General features: G+C 43.5%; 1 protein-coding gene across 6 annotated transcripts in view; it reads right to left on the bottom strand.

The window, feature by feature from the left end:
• Nucleotides 1–1645: 1645 nt before the first annotated feature.
• The window catches only part of LOC101701652 (spermatogenesis-associated protein 31A1), a 343100-nt gene continuing 317981 nt past the window's right edge, over nucleotides 1646–26764 (bottom strand). For all 6 annotated transcript variants that reach the window (XM_087186530.1, XM_087186531.1, XM_087186533.1 and 3 more), the window contains one exon: nucleotides 1646–26762. In XM_087186530.1, the coding sequence (XP_087042656.1) occupies nucleotides 23612–26762 (3151 nt within the window). In that variant the 3' untranslated portion in view covers nucleotides 1646–23611. The remainder of the gene's footprint in view (nucleotides 26763–26764) is intronic.

Genomic DNA, 26764 nt, shown 5'->3' with positions numbered 1-26764 from the left:
TGAAACTTGTCCAAAACCATGTGCTTTTTGTGATTTTATTCATTTTTACAGAATAATCCTAGAGAGACAAATGGCTTCCTATGGGGATACTAGTGACAGATGTATCTACTATTTGCTTACCACTCTACTCTGCCCTGATCTGATCATTTCTAATTTCCCACTGGACTATTCAATTTTATATGAGGAGAAAAAGGGGACTTGAAACTCAGCCTATTTGTCCTCAGAAACACAACCACACTTCATACAAAGAACCCTCCAGTGACTTGAAAGACCTACTTTTACTCCTTAAACTACTGATAAAGTAACCATTCAGTTTCAACATGCAAGATAAAAGACAAATTTTTAAAATTAATTAAAAAAGAAATAAAAACACTCTAATAAAAAGCTACAACATTTACTCCATTTCTGTACTTCACAGTGGTTTAGGGTAATAGAAAGAAATGGGTGACTGAATTTGCAGTCTTTTCATTAAAATTCTTTGGAACTAAAAAGCTTTCTCTTGATTATGGTGTAGGTTAGCATGAAAGATAACGTCTAGGAGCCACTTTCTAGTCCATAGCTTATTTGGAAACCAGAGGAATCTAAGAAAATAAAAGTTACCACTGAATGCTTTTCATTTCCCCATGGTCACATATCTTTAATGAGTTCAATTTGGGGCTCCATCTATTTTTTTATCGATGTATACCTGGGAGCTTTGCTACAAAATTATTTACAGTGGGACATCTCAAAATTACTTAGCTGTTTACAATTTGAGTGGCTGTTTAAATGCATTCTTCATCAGAACGTTTTTGGCATGTAAGGCAATACCTTGGGCTTAGCAGTTATCTGATAAACATGTGTTGAATTAAATGCAAACGTTGATTTTCTTAGACCCACCATGAATCATTTATTCTGGGCAATGCCAAAATCTCAGTCTTGAAAGAAGAAAAATTCAAAATATATTTCTTAAGTACACAATAAACTGTTGACAATGTTTGATATGATGGGAGCCTACCTTGTATTAGCTTAATAAGTGAATATAAGGAACCATGGGGGAGGGGCATGGAAAGATTAGAGATATCACTAGTTTTTAGGAACAACTGGAGCTCAGATGAGAAACTCAAACCCCTTCTCTCTCTCTCTCTCTCTCTCTCTCTCTCTCTCTCTCTCTCTCGCTTTCATTTCTGCTTTTCTCTCTGTAAGCTTCATTTTCTTGCAGCCCACACTGACTTCTCCAGCAAGGAAGGAAACTTACATGAAAAAACTCTTCATTCCATATCTTTTCTCTCCAGCATAGGTTAACTTGTTCCAGTTTTGGAAGAAAAAAATCCCAGAAATAATCTGATTGCACAAAGTAGGTTCAAGTGCCTACCTATGAACCAATCAACCATGTCTAAGGGAGCAGATCTTACTGCTGGATTCTCATGGCTGAACAAGGAGAGAACAGGTACCAAAAGCTTAGAGGTTTGTCTCCCAGAAGAAAAGATGAGCAGCATGGGCAAAATAGCAGGTGCTCCAAGCAGATGTGGACCAAAGTGGTGATTCATCCAAACTGCCTGTTTCTGCTGATAGTTACCTTTATCATTGCTATTATTAGGGTAATAAAATGACAACTTGAATTTGGGTCTGCCATGGGTTATAAATAGAATGATAACATGTTTGCAGCTCTTTAAAATTTTTATTAAGGCATAATATAAATGCAATAAACCATACAAATTTAAAATGCGTAATATGAAACATTTTCATATATATACATCTATGAAACTACCATAATCTTAAAAATGATCCCATCCATTACATCTAAAAGTTTTGTCCTGCTCTTTTTTAACCACTCCCCCCTGCTTCTCTCAAACCCATTTTATCCCCATTTTAGTTTTAGTTTCTCATTGCTGTGACAGAATAAGTACCTGAAAAAATTAATTTAAACAAGAAAATATTTATTTTGGCTCATGGTTTCAGCAGTTTCAGTCCATGGTCTGCTGGCACCACTGCTTTTCCATCTGTGGTGAGGTAGAACATCATGGTGGTGAGAGCCTGTGGCCAAGGAGGCTGACCACTTCGTGGCAGTCAGGAAGCAAGGAGAGAAAGATCTCCCACAGGAAGGGCCAAAGAGCAAATATAGTTCTCAAGGGCTTCCCCCACCAAGACCCATTCCCCTTCAACTAGGCCCCATTTCTTGGTTCCATCCATTTCCAGCAGTGCCATCAAAGCATGCATCTGTCAGTGTGAAGTTAGAGCCTTCCCGGTGCCGCCACCTTTCAAAAGCCCCACCTCTCAACATTGCTGCACTGGGGACCGAGCCTTCAACACATGAGCTCTGAGGGATCTAAACCATTACACTATGTAATGATCTCCTTTCTGTCACTATAAAGTAGTTTAAAGTTTCTAGAATTTGGGATAAATGGAAATATGCAGTATATACTCTTCTTGTCTGATTTATTTTACTCAGCATAATAATTTTGATATTCATCTATGTTGTGGCATGTTATCAATATTTCATTCTTTTTATTGCTAAATAGAACTCTTTTATATTCCTGTTATCTCTATTATTGTCATAGGCAGAATTATGTACCCTCCACATTCCTATATTGAAGCCCTAGAATCTAGTACATCAGAAGATGACTGTATTTGGAGATAAGACCTTTAAAGAGATAATTAGGCTAAATCGAGTCAATTAAGGAGAGTCCTAATCCAATATGCCTGGTGTCTTTATAAGAAAAGGACATTAGGATACAGACAGAAAGAGACATCAAGGATGCGAGTGTCAGGAGAAGATCATGTGAAGGCACAACAAGAAGGCAGCCATCTTCAAACCAAGAAGAAACCAGTCTGACTTCAGACTTTTTAGCCTCCATGACTTTGTGTAAATAAGCCTTTTATTTAAGGCACCCTGTCTGGGGTATTTTGTTATGGCACCCCTAGCAAAAGAATACATATAGATTTACCACAATTGTTTATTCACTACTCTGTTGTAATGAGCAATGGATAAACTAATAGGTAGTTTCCCATTTGGATCTATTACAAATAAAGCTGCTACAAAAACTCACAAGCAAATCATTTCACTTGGGCAAATACATAGAATGTATGACTAAATCATGTAAGTGCTGTTGTGTTATAAGAGGAAGCAGTTGTGATGTTTTACATTCCAGCCAGTGGTATATGAGAGTTCCAGTTGCTCCAATCCCTACCAAAACTTAGTATTGACAATCTTTGTAAATCTGAACACCCTAACCAATATGTAGTAATAACTTGGTAAGGTTTTAATACACATCTCTAATGACTAATGAATTGGAATATGTTTCACAGGCATATTTACCATCCCTATATTTTCTTCCATAAATTGTCTGTTCTACTCCTCTGATCTATTTTCTAATTGGCATGGTATTTTCTTTAATTTTTATTTTATTGGTACATTTTGGATATACAATATAATGACATTCATCATTGAAAATTTGCACCTTTACATAATCTCTCTTGGATCTTATTTTTCCCCCTTCCCCTGCCCTCCCTCCAACCCCTCCATCCCTCCCTATTTACAAAGACTTTGTTTCCCATTTTAAATTTTCTCATATTAATTCCATGCTCTTCTTTCCGTTCCCTACCTCTCCTACTTCCCCTTCCCCTTTGCCCCTTTTCTTCCTATTTCACATTATCTATTATACCTTTTAGTCCTTATTTACACTTTCAGTTTCTCATACTACAGAAACTATTCAGTATTTACACATGTGTCCTATTTATTTCACTTAAGAGTATTGCCTCAATGTGCATCTATTTAGCTATAAATGTCTCTAATTTCCCATTTTTTATGGCCAAGTAGTACTCCATTTTATTTTTTTAAAAACACATTTTCTTTATCCAGTTGATGGGCATTTGGGCTGCTTCCAAGTTTTAGCTATTACAAATTGTGGCATGGTATTTTTTATTGGATTCCTGACAATTGTAAATTTTATCTTCCCAGAAATTATATTTTTGAATTTTGTTATATTACTACAAACTTCCTTGAGTTTTGTTCTGGGATGAAGGTAAATTGCATGGAAAAATTTTGATCCTTTTAGAGCTCACTGTTAAAAAAATCTCTGTTAGGAAGAACTAGAGTGCCATTTAGTGTAGGGCTGCTGTGCCCCAACCTGAAGGCAAAGCCATCTGAACTCTCCACCAGATGCCCAGTCTAGTTTGAAGTTTTCTACTACGTTGATTGGAATAGAAACTATTTCCAGGCCTGATTGTGTTCAATCCAGGGATTGTGTCCTGTAATTCTTCTGAATGACTCTTTCCTCAGACTCTATTTGCTCACATGGAACCAGCACTCAAGAGCTCAATTGTGGAGAACAATGCCCTTCTGCAGAGGTCTCCTTCTGTGCCACTATCAGCTATGGCTTGCTTGGGTGTCCTACTCCATCTGCTCAACTCACAGGGGCTGATGGACCCCCAAGAGGTACCTCTCACACACAAACACACACACACACTCCTGGATATTCTTCCCAGGCAGGAAGCTGAGGCTGGCACACAGCTCACTTCACTTGTTTCCTATCTCTCAGGAGCACTGTTCTCCACTGACTGATGGGCAATATCTTAAAGACCATGTATTTAGGAGGTAGAGATTTTTTAAAATTATTTTAGATCAGAAGGTAAAGTCAGTCTTTGTTATTCCACTTTTTTTCTGGAAATCAAAATCTGTCGTCTTTTTCCAAAATATTTATATATATTTGCATATGAAAAAATATTTGTAATCTAACTAGGAGATTTTCTATCTGCCTAGAATTCAAGGTCTCTGTCATAAGAAATTTCTGTATTTGTTAAAATACAAATCTGCAAATCGGAAAGTAAATATTTTAAACATTGTGGGTCACATATGATCTCTGTCACATATTCTTTTTTAAACACTTTATTAAAACATGAAAATTTTTAAGTCTTCCTCATGGGCTATTCAAAAACAAGTCTCAGGCTGGATTTGACCCATGGGTCACAGTTTACTGAACCCTAAGATAGGATAATGTAGTCTCTGAAAAAAACACACCACAAATCTTAGTGGGCTAACACAACAGACACGCATTTCTCACAGTAGGTATTCTTGGTCAGTCTGCACTTGTTCTTGGCTTTCCAAGCTGTGATTCAGAGATGCTGATTCTTTCCACCTCCTGGCTCCTTCGTTCTCACACAAAGCATTTAAGATCATCATCCCGATGGAAAAGGTGTGAAACACTTCACTGGGAGGATCTCCTGGGCAACTCTTCAAGGTACACATTACTTCTTACCACCTTGCTTTGTCCCAAACTCATTTCCATCCACACATCTAACTGTCAGAAAGGCTGAGAACACTTGTTTTGCTGTGTGGAAAGGAGAAAGAGGAAACGGACTTAAGGAGAAGCTAGTTAATAAAACGTACAGTGGATTTAAGTAGCCATGTGCCAATTTTCCAAAGCACAGTGTGTATCTCCTTTGCCAGGGTATTATTCATCCACTTGGTGCCACATATAATGTGTCAGGTGACGAGCTTCTGGAGCTCCTTTGATAATTGTATCCTGCTATTCTGGTATCCTCCTCTACAGCTCCCACTCCTCAACACAAGATTCACATTCCTGGAGAAATGAACTTGACACATCCAGTCCTGCAGCTCCCACCCTCCCTTTCCCTTTTCCTCATTGGTCCATGACAGAAGCCACTGCAGTTCATACCTTAGTCAATGGCAAGATTTCATTAGGAATTCAGATCTCCCCATCTCAGCAGGTTTTCCAGTCTAGTCTGCTGCTTCTCCCAGAAACACTGAGATAGCCCCTAACTGATCTGTGTTCTCTTTGAAGGGAGAATTTTTGTCTTATTTTAACACTGGTGTCCAGAACATAGCTAAGTGCCAGAAAAAAAATTTCTATTTAAGTTAATTTTGTACCAAACAATGATCATTCATTAAATTTCTACCCATGAAAGATATGCCAGACTTCACTTTGGGAATCAGTCACCACTAGTTCAAATTCATTCCTTACCTCCACGAGGGACATTCCTATAAGGGTCCTTGTTATTATTTCTGAATTATTGAGGTGTATAAATGTATAAATGTATTAGTAAAACAGTGAGTATTTCAATTTGACCAAAGCATAGAACACGTGAAAAGAAATAGTAACCACTGCAATTCTTTATTTACTTTGTAATGCCTCTGACAATAGCAAAGGGGTTTCTGTCTTCAGGCTCATGGCAGCTCTTAAGGTGCACATCACATTCAGCTCTGGAAGGAGATCCCAACCCTCTCCAAATTTCTGCCAATTCCAGGGAATTTGCATTCTCCTGCCAACTCCCTCACCTCTTCTTCTGGTTCCTAGGCCTATATATGAATAACCACCTTTCCTTGCTTCACAACATCCAACGCGTCGTGCTGTCTCTTCACTGTTACATGCATGCTTTTAACACACCAGGTCCTCTTAGAGGTGGATGTACTGTGAGGCTGAGGAGCTGATGATGCTTAACCTTCGGAGCCTTTTCCTCATGCAGGCCCCTCTAAGACTCTGCTCCTATCTGCTTTTCTTGTTACTCTAGGGTCTTTCGCAGGAAGAAGGCCTTCCAAAATGTACAACCTTCAAGACCCACAGGACTTGGCTTCTCTCACAACAAGTACTTCTGGCTAGTTTAGCAGATGTTCTTGATAGCTTTGGGGTTTTAAATCACTGCATTTACAGACAGCCTGCCTCAGACCTTTTCGGTCCTTCTTTCTCATCTTTTCCTTCCCTCTTGGAAAGGTGTGGAGAAGGCTTTCTCAATCTAATTGTGGGTAGAATCCTTTGTTTGAACATGTCCCTGACATCTTCGTCTCCACTCTAAGCAGCTTAGAAACGTATTTCTTCCAGACTCTTTACCACATCATACAGAAACATCTATTGAGAAGCTGTAGGCTACTCAATTTAATCCTGTGTGTACAGAGTGTGAACATTAAAGTCAGCCCTGGAGATGTCCTGACTAGTGAGCTGACCACACGCAAAACACTGCAAATCTTGGCGCCTCGGTATCTTCATCTCTAAAATGAGGCATTTGGTCTCATGTCTGCTAAATATAATTCAAGTTTCTATTGAATGCAACCCCCTTAGGGGCAGGACAAGATCTTATTAATTCTCTGGCATATAGGAGATGGTAAATTAATATTTGTAGATTGACAGGCTTTATAGTAGAAATAACAGTAATATCACAGACATATTGTAATGATTAGATTAAATGCTAAATGAGATAGACCAAAAAAGGACAAAAAATGTTAAACGAATGAACTCAAAATACTCCACAGTTAACCTGAAGAGAGACTGAAAAAGTAATAGACGCTCTAAAAGAAATGCAAGGAAAATAAAGACGGCTGAATTTTGCCTTCAAATCTCTTTTATAACAAAATAATAACTACCTTCTAAAAATGCTAAGATAATTTAGTATCATTGCCTGAATTTTCAATTGGGAGCTCTAAATATAACTGAAACGAGGCCTCACAATACAGAAGATAATAGTTTTTAAACAATATTCCCTATGGAATTTGGTATCTAAATAATAGCATATTTTGTCTTAATGTGACAAAAATACATTATTTTTCAATTTAAATTATAGCAAGACCATGTATCTGTGTGTGTGTGCGTGCGTGTGTGTTAGCGTGGATATATTTATGTATATATACATACACACATTATGTATTCATTTCAAATCTTCCAACAGCTATTTCCGTCTCTCGGTGGTGGTACATAATTTATGTTTGGGAGAAGTCTGCTATTTTGCTTGAGTAAACACTTTAAGGAGTGGTCATGAAAGAATGAAGCCAAGCCCACAAAAGAGACTTAGAGCCAAGAGAGTTAAACTGCCCAGTGGATTAGATTGCCTGCCTTGGGGCAAAGATGGTTATATGTTAACTCGAGACCTACTCTGAGGGTACTAGAGGCAGGGAACTTAGGGTCCTGGGATTTAATGAAGAAAATGCATAACAAACATGGCTTCATTTTGAAGAAGAGTAAGTAGACCCTAACAACATAGCTTTAGACTAAGGTATAAGAAGGAGACAGCCGCTATAGGATCCTCTTAAGAGCCATGACAGACTTGGGGATCAGAGACATCCAGCACCCCATGCTGTATATCCTCCTCAGTCTCTCCAAGCCTTGGGTTAAGGGTGTCACAAACAACAGGGGAAATAAGGGTCTTAGTGAACATATCCTGGACAAAGCAGGATACCATCATGAGATGCCATGAGATGAATAAGAACAAAGCTCCTCAAAGGGTGGTATGGGCATGAATCCCTGAGGACCTCTCTGACGTGCAGATTCTGTTGGAGAAGGTTGGAGAGGGACAGGACATGACACCTGAGAAACAGTAATCACAGAGCTGAGGCAACAGAGTGTGGGATAGTGGGGGCAGAGAGCAGCAGGTGATAATCAAGACATGAAAACATTCTCCGGGAATCCTCTTTTCATCAACAGAGAATTGAACTGTCTGTGCTATAGGACTAAATATTGAAAGCCTGGATTGGGATTCCAGAACTCTTTTTCACATTTTTAACACTTTAGTGCCCGCCACTGCTTGTCTATGTGCAAATTAACACACATCAAAGAGCAAACAGATAGCAAACACACATTTAAATATATATATATACTTAGTTGCATAGTTTGAATTATTCGCATACTCATGGTGATGGTTTTTTAATGCATGCAGATAAGCTAGTCATATTTCTTGCTTTAAAACAATACATCACTATATCACTACATTCCATAAATAACTTTAAAGCGTCTAAATGCTCTGCACCCTGAGGTGTTGTAGCATTTGGGGTCACAAAAGGTATTTACATTTCTAGGGAATAGAGACTTTTAATGTTTTCACAACTTCTCTGACAGTTCAAGCAGCATATTGCAAATATATTTAATGAAGGTTTATTTAAGTAACATAAATAAGGTGTTTAAAGTCTCATCTGCTTACCTAGACCTTTTCTATCAAAAGTGTATAACCATCTGTAGAGAAATAAAGAATTCTGACATACTGGCACCACAGAAAATCACACCAATTTTACATCATTGGCGCTCTTCCTGAGACCCTTCCTGAGCCCCTAAGGCAATAACCAATCTGTAAAGAAAAATGCACACAGAAAAAGAATGCCCATTTCTGGAAGAAAATGTGGATATTGGCAACACTGCCCTACAGTACACACTGCTGAAAGAAATTGCAGAATCCAAAGAACAAAGCATACAATTTATTGTTTGCTAAGCAATTGATTATTTTCTATGCAATTATAAACTGGTGCACCAACTGCTTATTGTTAAATTGGTATATTTTAAATGAGATTAACCAGTTTAAATAAAAACAGAAGCTGTTGTTTGGCAATGTTTCTAAAGGTCAGTCATTCAAGAGCTCAGATGATATTAGAGCACTGTTTTCACCAAGCAGCATGGAGCCTATGGTCAATCGCTTCCAATGATGGTTTATCTAGTCTTGGGCACTTCCATTAGAAAGTTTTTCCCAAGTAGAACCAAGATCTATGCATTGGTTTTATTCTACCACTTATGGACATTTGAAAAGCAACTAATTCATCCTCTTTTATGTGATGGTAGATGTATATTTTAGATATTTCAAAATATATTTTTTCTACTCCTTAGTTTCCTCCTCTACATTATAAAACATTCCTTCTAAAGTCAGCTCGCTCCTGAACTTCAGATAACCCTGTGTTAAGTCCTTTGTAATCCCAGGTATAAACATAGCTTTTTCCATGGGGTGAGTAAAGCTATTCTACACACTAGATCCACTACGTGTTAATAGATGGCCCCTGAAAAATTAAAAAACAAAGCCCCAGGGTCAAATAAATTCTATATGCCAAACAGACTCACTTCCCCAGGAATTTTCCATCTGTATTATGCTAATATGCTTTTTGAAAGTTTAAGAGGAAATAATGTAAGGCATTACCAAATACACAACTACATAACTTTTTTAATGCTTATACTGGGAAATAATATTGACTTTCAAGTTGTACTACTCCAAATCCCATACTTAAATTTTCACTTCCTGACTGTATGAGCTCAGGGAAATTCCTTATCCTCTCACAGGGCTGCTGGGGGAAATAGAGTTACAGGAGTTGTCCATTTTACAGGATGTAGAGCCTGTAGTTAGGGCTCGATAAAGGATGGTAATTGTAATATTTCATATGCGCCAAAGAATACAAGCTCTTCCCAAATTAACCTTTTCAAATACAACCATTTCCAGTGGCTTGGAATAAAGATTCTTGAGTGTTTGCACTATATTCTTGCTTTGTCTTTCATTAAAGGAAATACATATTCACAAATCTCCCCCTCCTCAAAGCAATAAAACAAATTTGTGTCCCAAAGCATCCCTGAAATGATAGAAAAGGAGGAAAAGGGAAATTCAGGGAGACTTTGGAAGGCTGTGTATGTTGGATCAGTACCACAGTTAGAGAAGTTACCCCCTAAATGCAATATCCACCACCCCTTGGAAGCCAGAAGCAAAAGGAGAAAGAATAAACTGTGCAGATCACAATACTTTATTTTAGAATGGCTCCTGTTGTTACAGGGGAGGGTAACAAAGGAAAAGAGTTTCTAGAGCAGGTGATTATGAGGTTAAAGAAACAAATGAAGTGATGGATGGCAAATTTCCTATTGAGCAATTTGCTTCTACATTGGGAGAAGGGGAGAAAAATGTTTGATTTTCTAAACCAATATGAGGATTAGAATATTTCTTAGCTTCAGCAACAGAAGGGAGAGAAAGATTTCTAGTCAACTCATTTCCCCTTTCACCCTTTTTAGGGTAAAACCAGGTTCTACTTCTTGACCTTCTCAGTAAAGATAGCTTATGCACTTAGTAGATGTCAGTTCATTGCTCTCCATTACTTTCAATTGTAATATGAATCTGTCTATAAACTTAAGATCCAAAGAAGTAAATATTTTCTTAAATCTATCTGTTTCTCTTCCTAAGCTTCCACTGTATTAAGTACCTGAAATTTAATCTTTGCCACCCCAGAGTTTTGTCACTACCCTCTCCATTCCCAGGAGTTTTATCTAAGTTGTATTCAGGAGCCTTGAATGTGCCCAGGAGGGATGGCAGAAATGCCCTCAGCTCCTGGCTCTTCCTCTATGCCTCTCCTGGGCCCCTCCGAGGCACTCCCTCCCAACCTTGTTCCTCTCGGTCCTTATTCCACATCAGCTCTTTGCTCCACAGGTTATAAAACCACGGAGCACAGCAAAGAAACTACTGAATGTTAATTGAATATTGATAAAGGAGGATGGGGAAAGTTAATTGAGTTAATTAGTTGCTAAGGTAACTTCTCCCCCAGTTGGAAAGAAATCATCTCAAGATTAGAGCCAGCTTGAAGAGAACAAGCTTTCTCTTTTCAGTCTTAGAGAGTCTGAATAATCAAAGCAAGGTGAGATGTAAGAAAGTGGCACAGGGCATGAGAAGCTAGTGCAGGGCTGGGCTCCAGGAGCAGAGTGAGGTCACCCCCAGAGGGAGAAGGACCTCTCTCTCCTTTATGGAGAGCTGCATGCTTAGTGAGGAGTGAGCTGAAAGCCAAGGGAGGAAGCAACCTAGCCAGAGCCTGAAGGAGCAAGCAACAAGAGAATGGGCTACAAACAGTTTTAAATTACTTAGGTGACAAGTGCCTCCCAGGAAAGCAGAGAGAAAGTGCTGGGAAGAAAGACAAAGTAGATGTTATCAAGAGGACAGAGGGAAAAGTAAAGTCTTGATGGGTTGAGAGATGCTTCCAAGGTTAGGGAAAGTGATACTTCACAAGCTTTTATATGGCTTTATTGGATGTAAGTCTCGCTCTCTGATGCAAAAGAACAATGAGCAATCATGAATTACCCTGTTATATTACTGAAATATTCTACGGAGAAAATAAAATCTGCTCAATCATACACTATTTCTGTCCTCTCAGTTAACCTTGTTATCCCCAGCACCACAACAAAAATAAATGAAATAATAAAAAGTAAAAGATTCCATTCTCTAGGCCTTTGTACTAAATAGCAGGCTCCCTGTCCACTGTTCAAAGGCGGCTACCAAAATTACAGTTAATACATGGTGAATACAATATGTTGTTCTCTGTGTTTTAAAGCCTGCTCCAGAATCCCCCAAAAGCCCTGGATCTTACCCTGAGCATGTAGGGGAGGCCAGGCCTCCACCCAAACTCTTTGTTCAGGTTTATATTGGAGTTTACTCACTAAGGATTGGATGCCTCCAACAGGGCCCTGTACATCCCTCTGCTTGCTTGACAACTGCTCTTGTCTGACTTCACCTCAGTCGAACCTGTTTTCATGATCACCCCTTCCCAAACCAGGTGCTCTTTCAGAGCTCCCCAGCTCAGCGAAGTCACCACCAGCCTTCCCAGTCAGGAGCCTCCACACCATCCTTAGCAAGGTCCTTGCCTGATATCCCATCAACCCCCATTTCTATTTTGTTTTATCTTCCAAATAGGTTTTTGAAATTTTCCCTCTTCTACAGAGAGCAGCTCCTCCGCCCAGTTCCAGCCTTGTTGTCTTACACTGCCAAAGCTTCCTGTCTGATCTATGCATATCCAGTCTGCACTGCCCCATCTGTCCTCCACACTCCATCTGGGCTGACGGCCATGATGTGCATGTCTGATGAGCTGCCCTCTGCATGAACCCCTCAGTCTCTCTCTGCTTCTCTTGGGAGGACACAGTGCCCAGTGTCGAATCTCCAGGCCTCCACGGTTAGGAGATGGTGAATGTCTGCAATGATGGTACCTTCTTGAGCATTAGTCGTCTTAATCAAACACCCCTTTGCTCTCTCCACTGGAGTCACTCAAGTCTTGGGATATTTGCATGTGCTGATAGCTTTGCTGAAACCTGCTCTTCCTTTCCTTCTGTACTGTGATAATACTTCTTTAGCCAATCATTGCTTCTGGAGAATCCTGCCCACGTTGACAGGAATCCTGCCCTCTTGAATTCCCATTATGTGAGCTTGTCTCTCTCCTCTGTAGCCTTTTTCCTTTTGTTATCAAGTATCTGTTTCCCTAATGATTTGACCAAATGCCTGTCTGGCTCACTAAGGTGAAATATTAGTCTCTGATATGGATCATACTGGATCCCCCAACTCAAAAAAAAAAAAAATAGTGAAGTCCTAAGTCTATGTGAGCATGTCTTTATTTGGGATTAAAGTCTTTGCAGATCTAGCTAGTTAAAATGAGGTCATTCTTATCAGCCTTAATCCAATGTGACTACTTCTCTTACACATGGAGGGAAATGTAGACAAAGATACTGACACATGAGGACAATATCACAGAGACACAGTGGCACAGAGGGAGGACATCATGTGGAAATGGAGGCAGAGATTACAGAGATGCTGCCTCAAGACGAGAACACCGGGGTCATCAGATGCCAGGAAAGGCAAAAGGGTCTTCCCAAGAGTCTTCAAGATTGTGGTCCTGCCAACACCCTAATTCCAGACGTCCTGATTCCAGAACACTGAGAGGTACATTTCTATTGTTTAAGGCCATTCAGGTTATGGTACTTTGTTACAGCAGCCCTGGGAAACTAATATAAACTGTGAGCCCCCTGAGGACAGGAGCCTATGGATTTCCATTTCAGCACTGGCTTCCCACTTCCAGCACAGTGCCTGGTTATGTGATCATAATTTCAAATACAAAAGATGACTCACAATTACCTGGGGGAATTCTTGCCAGGGATTCCTGCCCAGCAAGGAAACCTGTTCCACTCCAAGAAGATTCATCCACGTGTTGTTGAAATATTTTAATAAAAGAAAGGAGTGTTTCTTCTTCTGAAGGTTTCTAAGCCAGTATCACCTGAGTCATTTGGGTAGCACTCCCTTCTGTCCCTGAAATAGCTGAGTAATTGCATAATTGTTTGCTTTATTTCACTTGCACAGATATTTGGCTCTGCACACAGGTGTGGTGATTGGTTAGTGGCCAACAAACACAAAACCATTGCTCCAAAGAATGTGCCTACAAAAACACCTCCCTTTAAGTTAATTAAATTGAATTTTAGCCCTGCAAGTTGGTTAAATGGTCTGTTATTGAGTGCTGAGTCCTGGAAGAGAGAGAGGATGTTGCTGTCTTTGTCTTTAAACCTAGCTGGAGAGAGAAAACAGGAACACATGACACAGGAGTGGACCCGAGAACACACCAACCACATTCATGCCTCAGAGCAGAGATCTCTGGAGTTCAGAAGACAGGACCACTGGGGACTTACACCACGTATTGAGTTTAAAAAGGAAAAGCAGGTAGTAATGCAGTTTGCTGAGTGTGAACCTCTATGTAATAAATATTTCTAAATAGAATGAAATCAAAGCTCCTATACACATGCGTCAATATGTTTGGATAGTCACAAAAACATAAAATTAGAAAAACATATGGGGACAAATGGAAATGAGAAAACTCGAGCATACTTTAGATGATGTTACATATATCTGTATCATTTGAATCGTTAAGAAGAGAGGTTTAGGTAAATGGAATTGTAAAACTTAAGGAAAAAAGTAAAGTAAACCAAAATATTTATCCCCATGCTTATTCTCTCAAAATGAGACTAGCCCACGACTGACACTTTTGGCTCTCTTGGTCCTATTATTTCCTCCAGGTGAGAATGATCCTGTCCAGGAGAAGCTCCCCCGCCTCTGAGTGAGCAGTCTCATCTGGCTACTCTGCAGCGGACGGCGTCTGTCTACAGATGGGCATGTTTCACCACATAGACTGCAGAGAATCCAGTGATTTGGGCTCCACTCCCTCCACCTTGCAAAATAAATTCATAAATAATACATTGGAAGCCAGGAGAAAATCCTCTCACCCTGATTCAGAAGCTCACATTTGGCAGAAGGCTGCCACAGTGTGCAATATGTAGGCAGTTGGTAAGGGTGACTAAAGTCTTAATGCATCCGATAATGCCAAGAGTAAGAAATTAGTCAGAGCTAGGCTTGCAAGAAGCAGCTTTTTAATGATTTATTGAATTTCTCTTAAGGTCAATAGTTTATGATTTGCCATTTTTTTAAATATACTGTAACAAAAAAGATGTACGTTTTGCTTTACAAGAATTGAATAGTTTTCTAAATGCATTTTTAAGAGGAGAAAATTAGTATGAATAGCCAGCCACTGCCTGCACACCCCATGTCTAATGTGTCACAGGAACTCCAGTCCAGATAGCAGTTTCCTTACTGTTGTTGGTAGAAATACGTTTCTCAGAGGGAGAAAAGACCACCCTTAGGTCAGAAAGTTGGTGTTATCAGCTTGCAACATTATTCTTGCTGGATAATTTTACCTCAGGGACCATTATTTCACTTCAAGAGTACTGGAAATTCACAGTTAGCCTAATCAGTCATCTTACTCAGGGAACTTCAAATGCTTTTTTTCCTATTCTGAGGTGCATGCATGACATTTACATTTCTTTCTGTAGCAGACAGGGTCACAGGTAGAAAATATGAAAGTTAATCAAAAGAGCTGAGAGAGTCCTCCAGAAGCCCAGTGCTGGGCCCGGAGCCCTGACTCAGGACAAGATTCTCTCACATTAGGGTGTGACTGTTCAGTAAGGTGGAAAAGGTAAATCTTACAGAAAAGGAGTGAGAAAAGGTGAGAAAAATTCACACCTTCTGACTGCTATTGAAAACACTCTCCCAAAGACCACTGTCTCCCATGATTTATTAATGTATTTACTATTTAAGTAAATATGTATTAGGTGTCTGTCATGTACTGTGGTAGGTGCTGTTCTAGCCTCTGGGAACATGATAGTGTGTAGGTAGATAAGCCAGGTGTCTTCACAGAAAAGGACATTTGAGGAGCAGTGACAGAGTGTAACATGCTGACAGGTATACAGGATCCATGGTAGGGACAGCTATACCAGTGAGGGGAAATCGGCATTCTGACCATTAAGTGGTAACACAGACAACATAGGGGAGGATGAGGTTTCCAGAAACAAAAACCGAACATGCAATGGGTCCAGAGGTTTGAGAGAGCCTACAGCTCCCAAGGAAGTGCAAAGAGGCTGGTATGGGTGAAACACATTTTGAAAACAGAAACAGTGAGAGATGAAGTGGGGAAGGTGAAAAAGATGTTGGCTGGTTTCTTGAGCTATGCCTAAAGGCAATGAGAAGTCACTTGTAAGTTGTGCATGGGGAAATCACATGATCCCATTTGCATTTTAGTAAATGCCCTAGCTGCAATGTGATCAGGATGATCCATCACAGAAATTCATACGAGCCATTAAGGAAACTAGTAGAGATAGGGATGGGAGGAAGTGTACAGAACCCACTGACATTTAGGAAATAGAAATGACAGGAATTGTTATTTCCTCAAATGTAGTAGAGATGTAAAAAGGAAAAGCCAAACCTGACCTCCAGATTTCTCCCTGTATCTTCAGGTGCAGAGACCTGTCATTAACTTGGGGGACACACCAGGAGGGGCAAGCTTGAAGCAGAAAGTCCAGACTTACATGGTGTTAATAGGATGCTCACGGAGAGAGAATTTTTAAAACAATTACGCCGGCCTCTTACCATCTGGAAAGAGAAAGTCTCCTTGGGGAAGATTCTGTTTTTGTTCCTGGAAGAGTAGATTGAATGTTCTCTAAAAATTAAAGTTAAAAAGTACCTCTTGCCCTAGGGAAAGGTGCATTAAAAACTTTACCTTCCCAGAGGCTTGGGAAAAGAAGATAAAACAATTTTCTTGGTAATCCAGGAGCCCATATGCCTTCCAGAGAATGTTTTCACACTTCCTGTGGGTAGTAACCCAGGCTCAAAGGAATAGACACCACTGGGTAAAAACTGGGTGCCATGACCTAGTCAAGGAAAGACATCCTAAGATCCCAAAGGAAAACTCACCAGGAATGGGGAGTGGCTTTTCGATCTCATTGTATTGGTCCCCAAATACCTGGAATTGGCCGCCCCAAAATACCTGGAATTGGCCACCCCCTGTATAGTGTTAAGCTGAAATTCAAAACCACTCCCTTGGCTTGAGTGTTGGCGATAGTATATGGGTGTGTGACCTGGAACCCAAGAAGTGGCCAGCTGAGAGGGTCAGAATTAGAGGGCCCAGTGCTGGGACAGTGCAGTACCAGCTCTAAAGACAAAATATGACAATGAACACAAAAGCAAGAAAGAATCCCAAAGGACACCAGGGATCAACTCTGTTTGGAGTTGATCAGTGTTAACTGGAGACTTATGAGGGATGTATTAGAATTTCTATTAATAAAGGCATGTAGGCACTTGAACTACTAAATGGAAAAGTAAGAGATTTGACTGCCTGTACTAAAAACTGATGAAGTAGGGCACACTGCCAATGTTTGCTATATTTGTTAATACAATGGCTCTACTTTTTACCAATATTTCAAACCTATACCAGAAGGAGAGAAACCAATCAATGCTATACTATCATATATTGTTACATGACTTTTCAAAGGACTTTTGTAAATGTGGAAACATTTACTATTTTTACCAGCTCATTATTCTGTCTCCTTTATTCTGACTACAAAACTGTTTTCTTTCACACCTCCCTCCATGTGATTTAGCTGTGGCTAATCCTGCCCAGAGAACTGAGCCCAATGCTTATTTAAGGAAAGGACAGACGTGTGTCCTGGATGAATATGAATTTTCTCCATAATTTCCATAACCTGAGTGAAGCGTGGGAGGAGAGAGGGGATTTCTTCAGAATCATTACTTTAAAAGATGATAAGAACCTGGAACCAGCTCTCATATGACAGTCTGAATAGCTGTAGGTTGAAAAGTACTATCATTCATATCCTGAAGGATAGGAAACTGCTAGATTAAAAAGAGATGATCAGTTTTTGAAGGGGAAAATGCTGGGTTGAAAGACTTCCTAACTTCCCTCTGAAGGGATACTGTTAGATGATGTGAAAAGATGGGGAAGGACAACATTCTCTCTCCTTTATTCTATCTTCTCTGGCGCTAACACCTTCTCCCTTATATTCTGACCAAATGGAAATCGAGAATTCCTTGAAGTAGATTTCCCCTTCTTATGTTTGAGAAAAGCGAAACCCAGAGAAAAGAAAGCTACTGAAAATGATACATTTCTTGGCAGAAACTGTCCAATAGTTACATGTGTCAGAAACTAGATAAGACAGCAAATGGGTCTCCCAGTTCTTGATTTTATCTTATGAAGATTTCTTATTTTGTTAAAGTTTCTTGTGGGTGTCAATACACTAAAACTCATCAAATAAATGAAAATCTGTTTTGCACAAGTCTGTGTTATTACGCAAGCCACCAACACTTCACAACAGGACCAGACTCAGGGTGCTAACCTTGCACCCAAGTATAGAGCCTCAAGCAAATGGTAATATTTTACTCCATTAAATGCAGACTGATTGCTGGGTTTGCTTCTTCTCTTGCTTTAGCTATGTGTTTGACAGTTTTCTGTTCCCTTAACAAAACATTTGACAAGAACAACTTAAAACGAGGAAAGACTTGACTCACAGTTTCAAAAGATTCAGCACGTGGTTTCTTGGCCCGGTCACCTTGGACTTTTGGCAAGGCAGAAAATCATGGTATAATAAAGCTACCCAACTCATGGTAGACAGGAAGGAGAGAGAGAGAGAGGAGACAAGAGAGAGAAGAGAGAGAGAGATCTGATTATCCCCTTCAAGGGTACACCCCAATGACCTATCTTTCTTCCACTAGGCTCCACCTCCTAAAGCTTCCATCATCTCCCAACAGCACCACAGGCTGGAGACCAGACCTTCAATGCATGAGCCTCTGGGTGACTTTTGAGATCCAAACCATTAAAAGCTGTAACAAGCTATTTGCTGCCCCTATTGCTTTGCTGTCTCCTGCCTGCTTGCCATGAACTATTTCTTCTCTGCCATCCCGCTCTGCTATTCCACCCTGTTTTGGAGCCAGCTGACTATGGACTAAAACCTCTGCAAACTATGAGCTGAAATGATTTTCAGGCTTACTAATTTAACTTTGGATGTCAGGGCACAGAGATCTGGTCCAGCCCTCGGCAGCCTGTTCCTCTGAAAAATTTGGTGACTTATCCTCAGCTGCAACTTTTTGTCACCACAGACAACCAAGGATTGATCAAAATGTGGAAAGCAGAGACTGGATGGGAATTGGCCTCCTTCTGCTTACCGACCTCCACTTCTGCAATGGAGCCCTGTTACCATCCAGAGGCTCCCTTCCTGCTGTGGGTTTACCCATGTGGAAAGTGACAGCACAAACATTGTTGGAGTGGAAGCCAGAAGCAATGGAACAAGCATTCTGAAGTCATATGGCTTCAAAATTCAGCATGTCTAAAGATTATCCCAGTTGGAGCAACAGCATTTGATTGAGCTGATCCACCAGCACGAGACTGAGGCAGCCCTGGAGTTCACCCAGACACAGCTGGGAGCGCAGGGAGAGGAAAGCAGAGTGCCCACAGAGATGAAGCACACACCGGCCCTGCTGGCCCTTAACAGCCCTGAGGAGCCACCCTTTGGAGACTTCTCCACATGATGCAGAGGCAAAAGGTCCCTGCCTGTCCTGGAGCACCTGCCAAAGCACTGCCAGTCATCTCCACATCGACAACTCTCAATGTGCTCTGAGGCAGAAGAGTGACGCATCCAAGAGGTCCAAGTCCTGATCCCCAGAATCTGTGACTATGTTGCCTTACATGGGAAAGGAAGATTAAGGTTGCAGATAGAATCAGTGTTGCTGATCGGCTGGCTTTAAAATAGGATTATATTGAATTATCCTGGTGAGCACACTGTATAATCACAAAAATTTAAAACCAGCCCGGGCAAAATATCAAGACACACACACAAAAAAAATTAGAAGAGAAGAAGATGTGAAAAAACAGAGGGAAAAGTGATGTGATTATTTTGAAGATAGAAGCGGCCATGAGTGGGCAGGAAAAGTAAAGATGGAGATTCACCCCTAAAGTCTCCAAAAAAAGGAACATGGTTTGACTGACTCATGGATTTTAGCCCAGAAGAGCTCTGTAAGGTGTCTGATCAGCAGAGCTGTAAGATGGAGCATTTCCTGGCTTCTCTGAGGGGAAACCTTATGTCTTCCCTTTTTTGAGCTTCCTAGCAGCATGTTATTTGGGGTTTTTTCCTCTTTTTCGTGTGTAGCACTGGGGATGGAACCCAGGACCTTCTCACTGAGCTACATTCTCATGCCTTTTTATTTTTTATTTTGAGACAGAGTCTCACTAAGTTCATATATTGCCTTGGCTGGACTCCAATTTGTGATTCCCCTGCCTCACCTTCTAGAGTGCTGGAATTATGGTATATGTCTGCATGCCTGTTTTTGGCAGTGCATTGTAACTGTCCTGAGAGTAAAGTTACTGTGTTATTGACCCCTATGCCTAGTATGCTGGCTCGCCAAAGCCAGCCTCCAGAAAACACTTGAGAATTTACTGCACTCATGCTATAAGCAGTTGTCCTGCTGTATGGTCTTCTCATTGTGGGTCAGAGTTCTAGCGAATGAAAACCTGTGAAAGAAAGGATTTTAGAGGTCTACACATAGAACCTATAATTCTTTTCTTCAGAGGCAAAAGAATTAGAAAAGATGAAACACATTGTGAGCATCTCCCCTGGCATAGAAACCCATCTGGTGTTGATATAGATAACCAAGTAATCCAAATAAGGGAAATATTATAACTCTCAACCTGCTAGATATCTGAAATGCAACTTCATGTTCTATAAAATTGAAGAATGAGTTCTAGGAACAATGGAGGTTGAGAGTAGGAAAAACTTATTGAGAGAAAGATAGCTTTTGTTTAAGAGATAGCAGGGGGACTGGAAAGTGAGTTGCCCACCCACTCCACTTCTCAAAGCTTCTTTATGGGGCAAAGCCACGAGGTGAGGTGGGTACAAAGTGGGACAAAACTATAAGAGCCAATGTAATATCACAAGGTAGGAATGAGGTGGGACAAACCACGATCAACCAATAAGATTACAAGTATGGCACCCAGGTGATATTGATTAACTGAGGATCCAGGGGGAAGCTAGTTACCTAGCAAGAGTACATAGATATTCCGGAAGGAATGGACTAGCTAGGGATGTTCTGGTCCCCAATTAAGGTGACTGATGTCTATTTAGAATATCAATCCCTGCTATTCATCTCTAGGGGAAGTATGTGGGTGTAGTAGTTTCTTTTTAATGTTAAACTTTAGTGAATGTGCCTCAGTTGTTTTCTGTGCTGAGGGCCCAGCCCTCCCCAACTATCTTATGATATTTTCTAATTTAGCTGTCTGCAGTAGTGTGATGCTGACAATGTCTGGGTGTCTTGAGGTTCTCAGGGGCAAAACTCATGGGAATCCCACCTATGCTGCCAGTTTACTTAGTGGTTCCACCTCCCCTGGGAAGGACCTGTCAAAGAGTAGCTGCTCGGGCTACTCTTGTGTGAGGACTCTGTGCCCTGTTTCTGGGGACAACCCCAAGTGAGGTCTCCATGGGGACTACAGAGTTTCCAGGTGTGCTCTGTGGAGTCTTCTGGGAGCTTCTGTGTGAGGTCTCCACGGGAGGACTCTGGGGTGGGAGAGCTCTGTATGGGCTCTGACCTGCATGGGAGATCTCTCTGTCAGGTCTCTGAGGGAAGCCAGTTGTGAAAGCTCTGTACTGGGTTTCTGTGGGGTGGCACAGAGCCCTGTGAGAAGTCCATATGCAGGCTGTATGGAAGGTGTGGGCTCGTGGGGCAGTGGGAAGACTGTCCTGTGAGGTCTCTGACAGAGGTTCCTGCTTTTGAGCTCTATGGAGCAATGTGATGTCTCTGCTCGAGCCCTGTGGGAGTCTCCACCAAGGGCTGAGTTAGGTCTCTGTGGAAAGTGTAAGCATGGTGTCTGTGGGAGGGCTCTGCAACATGTCTGTGGGAGGTCTGTGGAGTCTGAGGGTTCTCCGTGAGGTTTCTGCAATGATTGAGAACAACCTGAAGAATCTGTGGGGTCTCTGGGGAGTGGGGGGGTCTCTGTGTGCTGACTGACTGGGAGGTCTCTGTGCTCACCAAGAGGACTCTTTGGAGGAGGGTCTCTGTCCTGTTCTTCTTGTCTGGATAATCTCCGCTTAGTGTAGGATGCTCTGCCCCAGGATTGAGGTCCCCGGGGCTGTGCCTGTGGCTGCTCAGTGTGCCACACACCACCGGAAATGCTCTCTGGAGAAGTGGCTGCTCCTCTCCCTGCCTCTTGAGCCCCTCTGCTTTTCCACGAGGACCAGGTCCCACAGGAAAGGAAACATGTGCTAGAAGCTGAGAGCTCTCCTCCTGGACTGGCCCTGCCCCCAGGGATTTGGACAAGTCACTTCCAGCCTCCTTGTGGCACAAACCCTGTGTGACCGCCTCTTCCCCTGTGGGCTCTGGGCTAAGCAAGGGCTGGGAGCCAGGCAAGGCTTGCTGTGTGGCCCCAGGGCAGGCTCTGGACCCTTCTGAGTCCCTCCTCTCCTCTAGGGACAGCCTTGGCACTGCATACATATGTACAGGTCACCAGACTTTGAGTCACATCTCAGGTTCCCTTGTCCTATCTTCTCCACATTGTCAGTTCATCCTTTCTGCAAGAGGTGAGCATATATACAAGTTACCCAATGTATTGATAAGAAATCAATCTTTGCTAATAACGTGCTCTGCCCCCTCTCAAATCTGGCCCCCTGTGTGGGAGCTGAAGGTGGCTTCTCTGGTCTGGGATCTGGAGCAGGTAGGGCCCTGTGGTGTGGCCAGGGTGAGCCACTTGGCCCCTAATGTCGCCTCCTGTCTGCTGGTAGATGGCGGTGGATCCTTGGGAGCGCCCCATTCCCTGCACCATTCACAGTGTCCTTGTGCCACTCTGCTTCCTGCCTGGCTCCAGCCTTTTCAATCCTCCTCCCACATCCCCATCCCCAGTGCCTGACCATCAGTTACCACGCAGGCACAACCCTGCTCCCTCCACCCAGAACCACTAACTGGAGTCACAAGATGCACCAGGATAAGTGAGCCATAAGCAGGACCATTTCTTCACCCATGAGCAGGAGCCCCCCTGACCACCACCAGCCACGACTCCCCCAAGCTCGATTTTCTGTCCTCACGGCTGCCCTAGTGTGAGGAGGGCCAAGGCCCTGGGATGGGAACTCTGAACTTTCCATCAACGCTGAACCCAGAAGGGCCCTCTCCGTCCAGGCCTTTGCCAGGGAGAGGAGGGGCTTCCCAGGGGTGGACATCATCTGTCCCCCACCGGGAGATCAAGGGCAAGATTTCTCCCACTTCTGAACTCAGGGCCCAGCATCCTCACATGCAGACTACCACCCATTTTGGGACCAGTGGATCTGCATGGCTCTGACCCTTGTGGAAACTGTGGGGGAATTTTCAGCCTAAAGTGTCTCTGTGCCTCTGGTCCTACCGCTGCCTTAATGTAGGGGAGCAATGGAAAGATGGGTTGGACCCAGTCCCAGGGGTGGGGGGTCATCATTGGTTTTCCCTGGCTTGTTTTTAGAGATTTTGTTCGCGTAATGGTGGAAGTGGTGATCAGTGCAGGAACTAAGGGTGAAGGTTGGCTTGCACCCCTCTGTCACCTCCACCACACTGCTCCCTTCTAGACCCCAGAGCCCACACCAAGCACAGAGCACACAGGAGCCATTTCTCTTAGGAGGAAACATAGGTGTTTTGGGATACAGTAAATACCTTGGATGCATCATGAGACAAATCATTTTCCTCTACATCACTAATATTTTTCTTGGACATGTGTTTTCCTACCAGGAAAGACTGGAGAGAAATTTCACTGTTGTCCAGTGAAGACACCTCCCAAAAGAGGACCACACCTTGGGCAATAATGTTGTCGGCCTGGTGCCCTGGATGCTGTTGGGCCACACTGGGAGGGGCTGACTGGGGGCACAGCCTTGATGGGGAAGGAGGGTTGGGGATGCCTCCGACCCTGCTGCTCACTGTTGAGCTGTCCAGTTTTCAAGGACTCTTGGCCACGGGGGTGCCTCTCCCTGGTAGGACAGCTGTGGCACTTGGGGGTGGCTGCATGTCCTGGCTTTCTCCTCCTGTGCTCTGAGGAGCAGGAAACCTGGGCGACTGGGCCGTGACCTTCTTCCTCTTTGTGCTGATTGAACTTCAAGACACAAAATTTGCGCTTAAGCATTATTGTGGCTTCTACCATCTGCCCAAGTGCTGTCACGAGCTGCTGAACCTCATCAGTGTTATGGTCCACATAAAGTATGTTTTTGGCTGATCTCTGACTTTGGGCCATGGGGCATGCAGGCTTGCCATTTTTCTGGGTGTCTTCCTGCCCTTTGATTTCTTTCTTAGGTAAAACCCACTGTAGACATTCCTTCATGCTTCTTTGGAAGTAGCCTTCTGAGGGGACTGGTTTCTTTTGTGGGAGCTGAAGGTGTTTACTCTCTGAGGTGTCTTCTATTCCCCCATCCTGGGTGAGCTCAGAGGTCCCCAAGTCTCCCAACCTGTCTTCACGTTTTCCTGAGCTGGGGCTCCTACCAACCTCATGCTTGTCAGCAGGGGCAGATGTCTTGCTTTGCCTCTTCGGTGAGTGCTGATGTTTCAGGATCCTGGGCTTCTGCTGCCCCAGGCTGCTCCCTCTGCCTGCCATTAGGCCATCAAACAGTTGTGGAGCTAGCATGTCCCCTAGAGACATGCTGCGATGGCAGCTCTGGGACTCTGGAGACGCCAAACGGTGTGAAGCACAGAGAGTGTCAGTGGGACAGTCTGGAAGGTGGACACCTGTGACACAGACTTGACAATGGCTCACTGACTTGGTTTCCACTCCGTGCTGAAACTTGCTCCCAGTGTCTGCCCAAAGGCCTGGCTCTCCTGCATCTTGGGTGATACGTGTTCCAGGAAGCAAGGGGACTTTTGGGCTGCCTCTACCAACCCTTTGGATGCTCCTTCTCTCACAGGTTCTGCCCATGAGGCTGGATGTGAGTTGCTGTGAAGGCCCCGCACTGTCCTGTCTAGTGAGGGGGGCCTCTGAGGACCCCTGGCCATCACCAAGAGGGATCCCTGCCAGGTCCCTCTTGGTCTCCTTACACGAAAGAGAGGAGACAAGGAGACTGTCCCGTGTGCGGACAGACTGCCTGACTGTCGCCTCCTCTCCCGGACATCCCTGAGGTGGTTTTCCCAGGAACTTGGCCTCATCCTCCACTGTCAAGTCAGCCCCGGACACACCGGCAGAGGAGGAGGGACGGGTAAACTGTGGAAAGTGGGAGGGTGCAGCCTTTGTTGACTTAAAGGCGTTTATGGCCTTGAGGAGCTTGAGGGGGAGGCCCCACCTGTGCCTCACCCTTAACCTTGTACTCTGCATCTCCAGGTCCTGCTGGGTGCCTGGATTGGAGAAAAAGTTCTGGATGGTGCTCACATGGGTTTCCCAACTCCTGGAGGATGCTGGAGTTCTGGTTTTCTTGGGGGTGTGAGACTTGGAAAAGGGCTCATTTACAGTGTTCCAGGACTGGCGCACTCTCAGAGGGATCAGCCCCTCATGGATCTGCCCCATCTTCACACCCAAATGTGCTTTCAGCGCGCCTTCTAGATGTTTCTTGTCTCTACTTCCGAGTGAGTCATTTCTTGTGTCACTGTCCATGGGCCACATCAGGTTCCTCTCTGACTCCTCAGAGATTGCCCCCAGAGCCTTCACTAGGGAGCTTCCTAGGGCCCTGGAGAGATCTTTTGAGAACTTGCCTAGACTATGCCCCACATTCTTGCCTGAGTCCCTCCTTAGCTGGAACCTCACCTTCCGCACATCCTTGCTGGGTTTGCCTGTAGACACAGACGAATGTGAGAGCCTGGGTTTGTCCTTTACCTGAGGTGAATGCGCTAAGTCACACTGAGGCTGTGTGAGTTCTGGAGATTCCTGGATCCTGCAGGGCAGGTCTTGCTGGTGTTGAACGTGCCACTTTTGAATGTGTGGCTCTTTTTTTCCCCGGAGCTCAGAGCTGATTGGAAAACTCTCACGAAGGATGGCAGTGGCACCCTTGCCTTGGCAAAGGGTGGGAGTGGAGGAAGAGTAATCCTCCTGAGGGCTTCGGACTGCTGAGGGAACAGCCCGCCCACGTTCTAGGTGTTTCTTCAACGAGGGCCTTCCTGAGTGTTGAATTTCAGTTGCGATGGGTGACTGAGGGTTATGGGAGGTAGAACAGGATGCTCCAAGGCCCCTACTGAGGGGCAGAGAAGGTGCTAACAGGACGGGGGAGGAGGACTGCGGGTGGGTCTGAGTCTGGGCCTGACCCAGAGCTGGGGGCTGGGATTGCAGTGGGCATCGGGGCTCCAGACAGGATGGATCCTGGGCCGGGGAAAGCAGTGGGGACATTTGACCCTGCGTGTGAACGGGGCAAACAGGTGGGATTCTGTTGAATAAGAAGGTGGAAAGGTGTGGAACGGGAGGGTTCTGAGAGATCCCAGCAGCAGCTGTTATGGATTCACTGTGCAGAGAGGGCAGACCCCAGAAAAGCTGGTTACATTTCTTCTGAAAGTGGGCCCCCAGGATCTTGGGACATGAGAGTTGCTGAGGACCAAGCTGCTGTTCTGGCTTCTGGTTTGTGTCCCAGCAGGGAGGTGGGGTTGTGGCACAATCGGGAGGACGTGGTGGGGAAAGGGAAAGGGAAAGTGGCTGGGGTGAAAGTCTTCCCAGGGGAAGCAGGGGCTCTGGGGACTCAGAAGCAGTGAGGGGTGTGCGTGAACGCACAAAATCGGAGGAGGTTGTTGATGGGCCTGGTGATGGAGAGGAGTCCGGAGGTAGAAGGTGTGGAGTGAGAGGAGAGGGGGCAGCCTCTACCAGGGACAGGGCAGCAGGGTCTGCTTTCTCCCCCTGTGGCTGTGGGGCTGTGACGGGTGCTCTTGTACCCGCATCAGCAGGGTGGTGTTGGTGTGCGGGCTGTTGAGAGCTTCCTTGGCCAGGGAGCAGCCTCGGCAAGCT

This window comes from Heterocephalus glaber, unplaced genomic scaffold (assembly GCF_053883595.1).
Source record: "Heterocephalus glaber isolate CG9 unplaced genomic scaffold, H.glaber_assembly_v1.0 deba00001504, whole genome shotgun sequence".
NCBI lineage: Eukaryota > Metazoa > Chordata > Mammalia > Rodentia > Bathyergidae > Heterocephalus > Heterocephalus glaber.
This window is presented reverse-complemented; position numbering and strand designations above follow the sequence as displayed.